Source organism: Centropristis striata, chromosome 22 (genome assembly GCF_030273125.1).
Source record: "Centropristis striata isolate RG_2023a ecotype Rhode Island chromosome 22, C.striata_1.0, whole genome shotgun sequence".
Lineage (NCBI taxonomy): Eukaryota > Metazoa > Chordata > Actinopteri > Perciformes > Serranidae > Centropristis > Centropristis striata.
Genome location: NC_081538.1, coordinates 25,326,485 through 25,340,601, shown reverse-complemented (window position 1 = coordinate 25,340,601; position 14,117 = coordinate 25,326,485). Strand labels below are relative to the sequence as shown.

At 46.3% G+C, this 14,117-nt stretch overlaps 1 protein-coding gene across 1 annotated transcript in view; it reads right to left on the bottom strand.

Moving 5' to 3' along the window:
- golgb1 (golgin B1) overlaps nt 1-14,117 on the bottom strand; it is a 28,961-nt gene that overhangs the window by 7,391 nt on the left and 7,453 nt on the right. Inside the window, exons 8-15 of the mRNA XM_059325574.1 lie at nt 13,259-13,913; nt 13,085-13,161; nt 11,049-11,112; nt 4,935-9,960; nt 3,746-4,157; nt 2,018-2,251; nt 1,097-1,936; nt 69-262 (exon numbers count right to left, since the gene is read on the bottom strand). Coding sequence (XP_059181557.1) covers nt 69-262; nt 1,097-1,936; nt 2,018-2,251; nt 3,746-4,157; nt 4,935-9,960; nt 11,049-11,112; nt 13,085-13,161; nt 13,259-13,913 — 7,502 coding nt within the window. The remainder of the gene's footprint in view (nt 1-68; nt 263-1,096; nt 1,937-2,017; nt 2,252-3,745; nt 4,158-4,934; nt 9,961-11,048; nt 11,113-13,084; nt 13,162-13,258; nt 13,914-14,117) is intronic.

Genomic DNA, 14,117 nt, shown 5'->3' with positions numbered 1-14,117 from the left:
TAAAGGGGTTTTAGTGCCATTTTGCTTTGCTAAAAAAGTGATGACAAAGCACCGGCTCTGCACCTCACCTCAGAGTTTCTACTTCCTGCTTGCCAATTTCCACCACAGTCTCCAGCTGCATGATGACGCCCAGGATGTCTTCGTTCTTCTTCTTCTCATCAAACAGCTCCTGGCTGACTTTAATCAGCTCGCCTGCTCCCAGTCGAGCCAGCTCCAACTTCTGCTTCTTGAGCTCAGACGTCTGTGTTTGAAGCTGCTCCAGCTGCACACAAAGACGAGGAAAAGATTAAAAGAAATAAATGTTGAAATGCTGTAAAAAAACTCTGCTCACATCAGTATTTATATTCTTTGAGGGGAGAGTTTTGATATCCAGAATTGGGGGTTTGTGTATGTGTACATACAGATGTGTATGTGGGGATGGGAGGGCTGGGTTTTGTCATTTGTCTGTTTTTATTCTTATTTTTTGTAAAGCACTTTGTGTTGCATTTATATGTATGAAAAACGCTATATAAATAAAGTTTGATTGATTGATTGATTGATTGATTGTGGGCAGTGGACTTTTAGGGGGAGATAGCAGGTCAACAACTAATGCCCCATAGAAGTGGTGAACATCATCTGAAAGCTGAGGATCTGAAGATTAATTTGGGATGCAGCTCAGCACTGTGTTGTTCTGCTCATAAATCTATAATAAATTGACTTAATCAATGAATTAAACCTATTAAGGTGCACAAGGGTTCAGAATATCATTGTATTGCTTTCTGAAGTCCATTTGACTGTTTATGTAGAAATGTTCAAATACAATAGGCATGCGTGTCGTCATAATAAAGCATGCTTGTGGGAACCCCAAAAAAAACATTTTCATTCATAAATTATGATGTCAGAAGATCGTTTTGGAAATCGCAATGCTTAATTATGTAGCAAAAAAAAAAGAAGCCTAACTTTGCAGCGTTTGTCCTGACATGCTTGGTACCAATGGATTCCTTAGATCTTATGTTTCATTGATATTAACATCTTCTCTGTCAGAAAAATTAAGCTCGCTGTAGCTCCATGAGCCCACTGACCCCAGGGTGGTACAATGAAAGGTAGAGGACCTCACCAGTCTCTCCCTGTCGTTCTGCAGGGCTTGCAGGGCGTTCTTCAGCCCCCACACTTCTCCGGTGGAGCCTCCGGGGCCGCTGGGCCCCACGTGGCCACCGGCCACCTTACTCATCTCCTCCAGCTTCAGGCTCAGCTCCTGAGCTTTGTTCTCTGCCTGGTCCCTGCTGTCCTGGAGCGAGGCCATGGCCTTTGAGAACGACTCGTTCTCCGCTCTCAGCCGCGTCGTCGTCTCCTTCTCCTGCAGCAGACTCTGCTCCACCATCAGCAGGTCCCTGGCCAGCTCCGCCACCCTCTCCTGAGCGCTCTCCGACTCCGTCCGCATCACGCCTCCCTCCCATCGCAGCTCGGCCAGCTCTTTGCTCTTGCCCTCCTGCTCTTGCCTCTCCCTCTCCAGGCTCTCCTCCAAAGCCTCGACTTGTTCTCTCGCTGCTTGCAGCTGCTCCCTCAGCTTCTCTACTTCAGCACCAGGAGCATCTACGACCTGAGGAGCTGTTTTTAAGTCGGCAGCCTGGCTCAGAGTCTCCCTCTCCACTCTCACTGCTTCTACTTCCGTCTCTCTGGCTCTGCTGAGGCTCTTTAACTGATTCTCTAATCCTACACGCTCCTTTTCCAGAGAGGCGATCCGCTCTCTCTGGGCGGCCAGAAGCTGTTTGTGTTGGGAATCCTTCATGCTCAGGACTTGGTTCAGTTCGTCCCGGTAGCCGTGGAGCTGAGCTGACAGCTGGGCCTTCTCAGCATACAGGTCGTCTCTCTGGACCAGCAGAGAGCGCAGCTCCTCCTTCAGGCTGTTGTTCTCCCCCGCTGCTTCCTGGATCAGCCCGTCCTTCTCCATCATCACCTGAGACACAACACAAACATTATACTGGCTACGAAAACAAAGCTCTCCAGATGTTATGAGCCTTAAATGTATGTGAGTTACCTGCAGGTGTTTCTCCTCCAGCTGTTTGTACATGTTGAGGACTCTGTCTCTGTCGTCCTGCAGGGAGCCCATGGCCTTCATGAAAGAGTCTAGTTTGGTTTTCCTGTTGTTGCTCTCTTCCTCTGCCTTTCGCAGTTTTTCTTCCAGATCCCGCAGCTCCCCTCTTCTCTGCTCCAGCTCCTCCTCGGCTCCTTGTGCCCTGCTGTTGGCCTCCTTTCGAGCCTCCTCTGCAGCCTGGGAAAAAGCAATTTGTTATTCATGAACAATATTTTAAACTTATTAGGTCAAAGGTTAGGATAGGTTAGGTTAAAGCACGGGGGAGATAGCGCCTTTGCAATTAAATCATCCCTCTGCATGTTAGGCTGGCAACACTACTTGTTTTTTAGTCACATCTTAAAATTTATAATCTGACTTTTATTGCACTACAACAGTTGCCTCTATATATTATTTTGCTGTGTGATTTGACCTGTTAATTGTTGATTTAACCTATTGAGAAGGAGTTTACTGAAGATACTGATATGAAGTTGTTGAAAAAACGCTGCAAAGTTAGGCTCTTTTGGCTATTTTCAAAGCGGTCATGTGACCTCTGACATCATGCTATGTGAATGAAAATAGGCTCTCTTGGTTCCCACAAGTCTCCTCTTTACATACATGCCTACTTTATGCTGATAACATGCAGTTTAAGGCAAAACCCACATATTTTTTCTCATGTAGTACAAATGTGCTATTTCGGCCTACTATATGTGAATTTTTGTGCATACTGAGGTCCCTAAACAGGCTTTGAATCACATAAACTGGGTATCAGTGGAAAGCTGAGACTCTTGTGGATTCAATGAGTCCAGTTCTCTTCATGTGGGATGATGTTAGTCATCAGTAGGAGCCAGTCCATTGCAGTGAGGGCCTTTCTTGAGTCTCGACCTCAGTGTATAAAACAAGCTGCTGTGACCTTTAAGATAATCACAGCCTCATGAAACTTTACAACCACAAACTAGAGACCTAGAGCATTCAGAGGATGTGTAGCTTTCCTAGCCATATTGACAATAAGAGGGTTTCTCAACAGCTTGAAGAACAGAAGTGCTCGTCATCCAATCACTGCAAATACAGAAATCTCCAAAATGGCCAAAGTTTTTGAACCCAAATCTCAGCATGGAGTCTTCTATGTCGTTCCACAGGTCTTGGCTTATTGATGTTATATTCTGGAGGGTTTTTCTGACCATTTTTATCCATTCTCGATATGAATAAAATTGCATTATTCAGCACCAAATGTGTGTAACAAATGGTATCAACCCAAAAATTGCTGCAACAACTTATGGGACAGAAAGCGTACCCTAATGTTATGTCCCTTTATTCACCATAATAGGTTTCAACAAATAATTAATGAATTCTTTAAGTCTTTTTCATTAGATATTTTAGACCAGAACAACTTGACACACAGTGCCGAGCTGCATCTCAAATTAATCTTCAGGTTCACAGCTTTCAGATGATGTCATCACTTCTATGTGGCATTTATTGTTGACCTGCTATCTCCCCCTAAACGTCCACTGCCCACAACCACCGATTCTCAAAAAAAAAAAAGGACCCAGAATGGTGTTTAGTTGTTTTTGTAATAACTATAATCGCCAGAAGGGGGCAGTCTGCTCTTAACTTGAAAGACTTAAAGAGCATTAGAACCAGTAAGAGAAAGATTTGTTCGGGCATCATCAGTATGTACTGTAGATGGAAACATACCTGTGTAACAGCTTGCTCCTTCTCTCCCAGCATCTCCACCTCTCTCTTTTCCTTCTCATGTAACTCTGTCTGCAGACTCTCCGTCAAGGCCTTGGAGGACCTCAGATCCGTCTCCAGCTGCTCCACGTTCAGACACAGCCGCCTCTCTTCTGCCTCCCTCTCCCTCAGCTCCGTCCTGGCCTGGTCCACTTCGCCCTGCAGCCGGCCCACAGCCTCCTCCAGAGCTCTGGCCCTCTGGTTTAGACTCTCCAACTCGATTTTCAGGGCGTGGGCTTCAGTCTGTGCGGACTGCAGCTCGGTTGAAGTTTGCTGAAGTTTGCTCCTCTCCTCCTCTAAGGCGGCTTGGCTCTCTGTGAGTCTCCTCGTCTCCTCTTCCAGTTTCAGCTGCCATTCTTTGTCTGCTTTCTCCAGCCTGAAAGGAAAGAAATCGGATCAGTTTTGTGCCAAACAGCTGATCACAACACTGCCCTACAAAGTCTAACTGCAGTAACTACGCAAAAGGTAAAACTGAGAAAAGCTGCTTTAAAGTTTTTTAACGTGTTTTAACTGGCCAGCCAAATGGGTTATATGTAGATAAGTGATATGGCACTTGTTTCTACATACATTGATGATGGCATGATGATTTATTTGACCTTTGACCCTGTAAACGTAGCTACTGCATTGCTGTAAAAGGATCTTATTGTAATGCAAAATAAGAATGCAGTAACAACAATGCTGTTGTCTTCTTTCAGCATTTATATATATTTTTCATTTTCAAATTGATTTGTTAGAAGTGTATTTAAAAGTGTTTAACAACTCTATTCTATTCTATTTGTATTTTAGACTTAATATTATAAAGAAATATTATATTTTAGTCTGAATATAATTTTATCTCACTATTTTTACTTAATCACTATCAAGATAATAATTTCCCTTTCAAATAAACTTATAATTTCTATTATTGTTATGTTTAATTAGTATATATATCCAAAGCAGACCATGGTAAGTGCAATTACTGCTTGGTTTTGAGTTGGATTTTGTGGTTTTTATATAATTGTTTCTCTGAAATAAACCAAAATTGAAATCTAAAACTTCGTCACAAGATAAAACAGACATCAAGGAGTTTATTTTTAGTTCTAACTCAATTTTGACCATAAATGTAGTAACTGCAGTTAGGCTTTGTAGGGCAGAATAGACAAACAACATTTACCTGTCCACTGACAGCTGAAGTTCCTCTTTAAGGGACGATTCTTTCTGAAGCTGCTCTGCCAGTTCCTTAGCTTTGATTTCAGTCTCTCGAACTTCAGCCTCCTTACCCCGCAGAGCGTCATTAAAGCGGGTCTCCCACTGTCGAGTCTCGTCTAGAACTCTGTCCCGGTCGTCTTGCAGTGAGGACATGCAGCGTGAGAAGGCAGCTAACCTGGCTAGAGACTCGTCCAGACGGGCTTGTGTCTCCTGCGCTCGTCTCTCTGCTCCTTCTGCCACGTCTCTGGCCTCCAGAGTGGCTTCCTCCTCCTTGTCCCGTTCCCTCTCCACCTCCTCCAGCCTCAGCTCCATCTCCTTCAGCTCGGCTCCCAGCCTGAACCTCACAGAGTCCAGGGTTTGCTCCGCCTCCGCTTTCATCGCCGCCTCCTTCTGTTGGCCGTTCTGTTCGAGGGTCGTTTTCTCCGCTAACGCCTCGCTCGCCTGCTTCTGAGCCTCGACCAGCTGAGTTTTACAGCTGTCCAGCTCCGCTTCAGTCCTCTTCAGGTCTTCTGTGGTTTTGGAAGTCTCCAGCTGGGACTGCTCTAGCTTCTTGTGGAGCTCGTCGTAGCCGAGCTGGAGCGCCTTAGCTTCTCTGCCCAGCTCGCTGATCCTCTCCTGGTACTTGATGCAGTCCTTCTGCAGCTGACGCACCTCCAGCTGCTTCTCCCTCAGCAGCTCCTCCAGCTGCCGCGCCCGGCTCTGGCTGCCCTCTCGGACCCTCTGAGCTGACTTCAGCTGCTGCTCCAGCTCCCTCTGCTTCCCGGACTCTGCCTCGGCTTCGGCTCTCTCCCTCTGCGCCTGCCTCATGTCCTCCTCCAGCCTCGCCGCGCGGTCGCTCTCGCTCTGAGCCTCGGCCTCCAGCTCCGCCCGCTCCCTCTCCAGCCGCTCCACCTCCCGCTGCAGCTCGGCCAGGTGCTCCCTGTTGTCCGACGCCTCCTGCTGGTAGCCGGCGATGCTCCCGTTGAGCTGAGCCAGCTGGTTCATCAGACGCTCCTCCAGGTTGTCTTTCTCCGTTTCCAGGCTTCTGAGCAGCTCTTTGAACTGAGCTTCCCTCTTGGAACCCTCTTCGACCAGGCTCTTCTCTCTCTCTTTGCCCTCTTGAATGCACGTCTCTAGAGAAGCGACAAGGCTCTCCTTCTCTCTGCTCTCCTGAAGATCTCGCTCAAGAGAGGCCAGCTCCTCTTTGAGTCCAGCCTCCTGTTCCTTCCACAGCTCCCTCTCTGCGTTAACAGCTGCCTCCATCTCCCTCATTTTATCCTCTAATAAAACATTCATTTCTGCTTTTTCCTCAGCAGGTTGTGAATGTGTCTCTGGTGCAGCTTTTTCTTCAGCTGGCGTCTCTTCAGCAGGTTTTTCTTCGTCTTCATACTGACTCCCAACAGGTTCTGCTGTGGTCATGGTTACGTTAGATTGCTGGGCAGCGATCACCTCTTCTACGACAACTGCAGAGCTCATCAGAGGAGCCTGAATCACCTTCTCCTCCTTCTCTTCTGTTTGTGAGAGTTGTTCCTTTAACTCCTCGATCTGCTGCCCTAAAGAGTCTCTTTCTGCCACAGTAGCATCCAGCTCCGCTCTCAGAGCCCCCAGATCATCTTTAAGTCTGTCAACCTCTCCCTTCATCGCCCTGCCCTCTCGTTTTATTCCCGTCTTCTCCTGCATCTCTCTCAGTCTCTCATTCTCCTCCTCCAGCTCCAGGATTTTCTGCTGCTTAGTTTTGGCGAACTTTCTCATTTTGTCCTTCACCGTGTCCACCTCTTTTTGCGCCTCCTCCGCCTGTCTCTCGGCTTCTTGCCTCCCGGCCTCGTGCGACCTCACCCTGGCCGCCAGCTCCTGTCTCTCCTGCCTGGCGGCTTCCAGGACGCGCCTCACGCGCTCCGCCTCGTCGCTCACGTTCTCGTACGACTTGAGCAGCGTCTCGTACTCCTCCTTCATGCTTTGCACCTTCTCCTCCCATTCTCTGCAGCTTTTGGCCGCCTCTTCTTTCGCCAGCTCCACTTCTCTCTTGCAGGCGTCTTTCTCGTTCAGAATGCCCTCCATCGCTAGTTTGAGGCTCTCGCAGGACGATCCCAGACTTTGGTTTTCCAACAACGTCCGGTCGACCTCATCGATCAGTCGAACTCTTTCTGCTCTCAGCTTGTCCAGCTCGTCCTCCGCTGACTTTATTCTCTGCTGCAGTTCGGCTGTGAGCGTCTCAGCTGAAGCCAGTTGTTCCTTCTGGGTTTTGTTTTCTTTTAAGGCCTCTTTGCGAGAGATCAGAGCCGCCTGAAGTTTCCGCTGAAGCTGCTGGATCTTTGCCTCGCTGTCTTCCTCTTGCTTCTGAGGAACCTCCACCTCCACCTTTTGGTTTTTCTCTTGCTCGGCCTTCAGTCCGTCCTCTAGAGAAGATATCAGCTGATCCTTCTGCGACACCGTCTCCTGCATCGAGCTTATGAGAGAGTTCTGCTCGCTGAGCTGCTGACTCAGCTCCATGATTTCATTGTTCTTACTGTCGAGGAACCGCTTGAAGTCCTCCACTTCGGTCTGAAGAGTCGTAATGGAGGATGAGGAATCTGCAGAAGCTGCTTCGACCGCTGCGTGCATCTCTGCTTTCAGGGTTTCGGCGTAAGACTCGGCTTGGTGATGCTTTTCTCTGAGATCATTAATTTCCTCTGTAAGTGCATCAATCTGCTTTTCCTTCTCTCTCAGCTCTTGCAGCTCTTTGCTTAATTCCAATAAATCAGCCTCCTTCAGTGACAAACTGGTCTGGGTTTCCTGCAGCTGTGTTTCTAGCTCTGTGTGAGCCCTCTGCATGGCCTGGATCTCCGCTCTGAGAGCTTCCACCTCCATTTGTGCAGAATCCGACTGCTCTGCAGGAGGCTGAACCGGATCACTGGATTGTGCTTGTGCCGAATCGCTCTCAGACGTGGCAAAATCCACCCAATCCTCCTGGACCCAATCACCTGCTGTCTGCTTTCCTAAGTTCTCAGCCAGTTGTTTGGTCTCTTGGTGAGCGAGATCTCTTTCAGTGCTCGCTTTTTCTTCTAAATCTCTCAGTTTGGTCATGAGAACATCTCGCTCGCCGCTCTGAACCTCAAATCGCTCGACAAGCTCGCTGTACTCTTCTTTCTGCTGCTTCAGCTGCTCGCGGTGGTGCCTGTCTTTCTCTTTTGCTTTGCGGATGGTTTCCTTGCGAGACTCTTGGGCCTCCTGAACTTTCTTCTGAAGAGTTTCGCACTCTGCTTCCAGAGAGGCCACCTGGGACTGTAGCGCAGTTGTCTCAGAAGAGTTGTCGGCCTGCTGAGAGTTTTCAGCTTCTTCGCTGAGCTTTTTATTCAGAGCGAGCGTCTCGGTGAGAACTTGATCCTGCTGGCTGATTTTCACCTCGAGAGCCTCGGCTGCCTCTTCTCTGGATCTTAAAGCTTGCTCCAGTTCGATTAGCTTAGCCTCCATTTCCTGAATCTCTTGTCCTCTAGCTTGTTCTACCTCTGCAGGAGTTTCTCCCTTTGCTGTTTCATCCTGCTCTTTCCTTTTCTTTGCTTCTACCTCAAAATCAGCCACCTTCCTCATGAGCTCTTTGCGTTGTACGAGAGCAGCCTGCAGCTTCTTCTTTGTAGTCACCAGTTGGGTTACCAGCGCTTCTTTCTCCTGTCGCAAACTGCCAACTTCATCACCAACATCAGCAGCTTCAGAGTCTTCAGAGCTCCCTTTCTGTTTCTCCTCTCTGACTTTCTCCAGTTCCTCTAACTGCTCCTTTAGTTTACTGACTTCACTGCCTATCTGGTACTTCTCTTCTTCTGCTTGGAGGAGTTTAGCAGACATGCTGTCGCTGAGCTCCATCACCTCATGCTCTTTCTGGCTCAGGCGTAGCTGCAGCTCGCTGATCTCCGTCTCCTTCTTCGACAAGGTGTCGTTGTTGAGCTCTGATGTTTGCGAGTACTCCAACATGCTGTTCTCCATATCTTGAAGCCTCCTTTCAAGCTCAGAGGAGAGCAGCTCTCTGTCCTCCAGCTGAACGCTCAGCATCCTGGCCTGCCCCTCCTGCTCGGAGAAAGCTTGGCGGGCCGTTTCCAGATCCGTCTGCAGCGCCTCGATCTTCTCGTCTTTGGTTGTATTCGCTGTGCTTAAAAGCTCTATCTGCTCCTCTAGAAGCTGCATTTCAACGCTGTGTTTCTGCACCACAGAGCTGCTTTGCTGAAGCTCCTCTCTGGCTGATTTAAGTTCATCTATAAAACTATTAGTCTGGGACTCCGCCTCTTCTTTAGCAGCAGTAAGCGACTGTGTTTCTTCTTCCAGGTTCTTGATCTTCTCCTGCGACTCTGCCGCTGCCTCTCTGAGCCTCTGAAGTTCAGCCAGAAGCTCGCTGTACCTCTTCTGAAGCTCCTCGGCCAAGGCCTGAGCGAACACCTGACCGGAGGACACGCTGCCTTCTGTAGTGGAAGAACTCTGCTGCGTCACGTGAAGTTGCACCGTCTCTCGGATGATGACGGACGAAGACTCGACTTGCACCGTGGAGCTTTCCTGCTCCATGCTCGTCGCCTCCCACGACTGCAGCTGCAGCTGGCCGAAGTCCTGCAGCATGGACGGCCACTCCTGTCCCCCGTCCTGATTCACGGCTTCCAGGAGGGTCCAGCTGCTGTGGGCCACCTCTGAGTCACTGCTGGCCACCATCTCGTCTGACGAGGTGCCTTTGGATTCCTCCGGGGACTCAGACTGGTGTCCGATGAGCTCCGGGCTGCTGTCGTGATCAGCAGATATGGAGAGGACCGAAGTGTCCTCAGCAACTAAAGTGGTCTCCTCTTCTTCTTGTGTGTCCTGCATGAAGTCAGGAAGGACTGGAGAACTGTCAGAGGGGGGCGTGCTGGCATCCTGAGGCTGATCTGGAGTCTCATCGTAGCTTTCACTTGATGCAGCCCCGCTGGAGCTTTTCTCGTTAGCCAGTCTGAGGGACTCTCGCAGAGCAACCAGCTCGTTGTCTTTTTCTAGAAGCTGCTGCTCCAGTTCCAGTATGTGCCCTATGGAAGCCAACAAAAGGAGGAAATAATTAGAAAAACATTGTAGGAAAATTAATTAACCCTTGGGCAACACATTAGGGACATTTTAGTTTTTAAAAATACATTCATTTTGGTTGCGTTAATGCATATGCCATTAAATTTGTGTGACTTTTTGAGCATTTGGTATACAGAGAAAAAATATAATTTTGTGGGTTTTTTTCATTGAAAAATAAATTTAAACGGTTAAAATTCTAAAAAAGAAAGGTTATTTGGAAGTTAGTCATCTGGTGTTGGTTAAAAAAATTAAGTGGAAAATAATGTTAATATATGTTTTTTGCAGTGGTTTTGGGAAAATAAGGGACATCATGAATAAAAAAAATCTATATAAAATAAATCTTTTTTTAACTTAATTGCATTAAAAGGGTTCAAATTCAGAAAATGATTATCAGGTTAAAAGATTGAACTCAATAAAAAGTGAAAAATAATGTTAAGAAGAAATACATTTTTGTGGGTTTTTTTCTATAAAAAAAACAGTTAAAGGGTTAAAAAAAAAAACTTTTGAAAAGGAAAGGGTATTTGGAAGTTAGTTATCTGATGTAGGTTAAAAACAAAAATCAAAGAATAAAAATCTACAGAAAATATTTTTAAAAGTGAGGCACAAAGATAAAACGATTAATTGATCATCACAACAGATGGGAAAAAAAATTCTGTTGATTGACTTGTTGAATTATATCAGCTCTGAAGCATAATTATTTATTTGTTGTTTCAATTTGACATTAAAAATCTAAACCTATAAAGGAGCTAGTAACTATCGTTGTACACAAATGTATTAAAATAGAAGTTTACAGTCACATAAAATTTAAATAAATGCAAATTACAAGTTCCTCAAATTTCTACCCAAATACTGAAGCCTGAAGATATCAGCAGGACTGTAAATAACAACTCTGTATTTGTTTTGGCACTGAATAAAAGGTAAACGAACGCCTCTGACAAGCTGAGCAAAATCCCTTTCACTGTACATGTGAGTGCTCTGATCTCAACCATTATGTTTGATTCAGTTTTCATGTAACGTGTGAATTTTATTTCGGGAAACCAAATCCTTTTTGTACCTTTTTTAGCTTCAGATGAATCCTGTGCTGCTGGTTCTGTCACGTCTGCCTCTTTTTCAGACATCTGGAACAAGAAAATGTGAAAAATTGGCAGGATTTAAACTTTTTCCTCTCATGATTAAACATTTACTGCAGAAAAAAGAAGGGGGGCGACACTATAGAGGCTCTGTGGTTGTTCCTAAGTCTCTATCAGCAGCGTATACGGCTGTAGCGTGAGGTGAAGGTCGGATAAGGCGGTCAGGTGCAGCAGTGGATCAGTGCAGAGGGGATTAGGCACAGAGGTGGAGTCCTGTCTGACCCTGTGTTTGTCCTGTCTGAGACCGGCAGACATCAGATGGCTAGACACAAGTCCTGACCCTGGACTTTGACCCTGGACCAGGTGCAGAGGATCAGACCAGTCTGACTGAGTCCCAGCTCAGAATAAAACTCCTGCAAACTGTATTTTAATGAAAGTAATGACGAAGACACGGTTGTCTCTCTTTGTACACAGACATCTGAGAGCTACTTTGACTTCTTATACCTCAGCTTATACTAAGCTTCCAGTCTTCAACTTCAACACCATTTCTAATCATATAAACAGAAACACAGAAACTCTGTACAAAGGCAAAGAGAAACTTTGAAGTTAAAGCTCAGCAGAGATGATAAAACTTGCAGAGAATCACACGGAGCTTATTGAAGATTTCTTTTTGAAGTTTACAACTAAAACGAGCTGCTAACTTCTCGTGTTAAAGCACAAAGTTGCTTCTGTGTTTTTAAATATTTTGTGTTAACAGGATCTGTATCCTGGTATCGTATCTGATGTAAAAGCACGGAGAGGGAAGTCAACATTTGGAGACGGTCAGGCTCACATCGTGATCTCTGTCAGGTGTGAATGTGATCCGTACAACACAACCACATTCTGAAGAAGAAAACCTGTCCTGCAAGTTGAAAGGTCACCTAACTCCTCCTGTCGTTAGTTTTGACTGGCCAAAAAAAAAAAAAATACTGCTGCATTCCAAATAAGGTTGCAAAATGCCAGGTATTTTTTAAGTTTGAAACTTTCCATGGGAATTTATAGGGACAGACAGACGGGAACTTTATTAATCCCTCAGGAAATTGCACTTTTAGCTGCAGCATAACACCAATACAAAAAAATGGAATCGAATAAAAGTTAATAACTAGTATAAACGTGCAAAAGCTTGTCTTTAGGAGGAGGGTCCCATCCCCTCCAGACAGACGTCACCCTTGCCAGCCATTGGGGCCTGGCGTAATGTTATTAAGCTTCTGACGAGGTCACGCAGGAGGCGTTCGCCATAGTGAGACAGCCACTCGGCTACTCAGAGAACCGGGGTTTTGTAAATAACCTAAAGATTTCATGCAAGTACACTTAAATATCTGGTATTCCTCAATCACATGAAAGATGTGTGTGTGTGTGTGTGTGTGTGTGTGTGTGTGTGGCACGGCCAAACAATGCATAAAAATGACGTGCTGTCAAGATGAGGGTGTGTCTGTTTGAACAGTTTTCTTTTCATCAAGCCGGAGCAGTATTCATAACAACTGAAGAAGCATCTGAAAATAACCACAGCAGTTTCTAAAGCAACACACTTCATGTAGCTGCAGATCCAGTACGTCCTCAATCACATGCACACAGCACACCGCTTACTGCAGGGCTGCTGAGGCCACGCCCCCAACGAGGCCACGCCCCCTACAGGCACTGTGTATTCCTCCATCACATGTTCAATTAATTTACATGTTGAATGGGACTTTTTGGGAGGGAGAGGGGCTCTTTTCATTTTTTTTATTAACATGTTGAATCAGTATTTTTGAGTAATTTTACTTTAAAGTTCTACTTACAAATACATCTGTATAAATGTCATGTTTTTCTCATTCTACTAAACAAATTGTTCTTTTTCTTATCATTTTCTAGATTGCATTTCTATATCTACATTGCATGCAGACATCAAGATAACGACAATATATTTTACTACCAGGTGTTTTATCTAGATAATGCATGGAAATACAGATTTACCAGGCGAAAACAGGTTCTAAGCACTGACCGTCACAATTTGATGCTCCAGCTGGTGGATCTTCTCAGTGGTTTCCTCCTGTTCTGTGTTTTTTCTGTCAAGTTGTTCTAAAAAGAAAACAACAGAAATTCATGTCAAAACTAAAAGGTTTGATGTGAATGCAGTGAAATTTATAAATAGACCCAACCAGAATGATGTTGTTACCCTGAAGGGTTTCCATGGTGTGGGTGAGCTCGGCACGCTGTTGCTCGCTCTCACTGCGTTCATGTTTCAGCTGCGTCAGCTGTGTCTGGATAGACTGCACCGTGTCCAGGAACAGGGAGAGCTCCGCAGGGACGGGGACTTCTTCTTCTTCTTCTCGTACTTCTTCCAGACCCAGAGGACGTAGATGTCTCCAGATTTCAGCCAGGATCTCACCCTTCTTCTGGGCATCTTGCTGTCCCTCCCTCAGAGCCTCCAGCTCTCTCTCTAGTTTATCTACATCTGACTTCTCCTTCTCCGAGGCGTCCTGGTTGGCGAGGACGACCGCTCCTCTCACAGAAGAAAGTTCACTCTCAAGCCGAGCTATTTCCGCCCTGTCGCTCTCTGAAGCGTCGGCGCTGGCTTGGACGGCTGCGAGCTCTGCCTCTTTCATCAGAGCCAGTTCTCTCTCCAATCTGGCAACTTCCATCCCCTCCTTCTCCAGAGCCTCCTGAAGAACACGCTCCGTCTCCTTCGCTCTCTCTGCCTCTGACTCCTGCAGGCTGCGGAGGACTGTGGCTTCGGCAGCGGCCCTACCACACTGCACCCTCTCCTCCTCCAGCTGCCTGGCGGCCTCAGTCAGCTCCTGCTCCATCTGCCGGAACTGAGCCGTCAAGATCTGAGCAGAAATGACACAGAGAGAAGGAGAACGACTGTATGAGTGTGTGTTTAACGGTCATGATAGCCCCTTTCATTGTGCCGTTTCATGCCGGGATATTCACGGCTCTGTCACGTCTCGTCTCCACTATGAATCACTTTTCATTTTTTTTATCTAGGTTTTTTTAAAACTTTTTATTGTTATTATTTACTTTTGTTTTACATT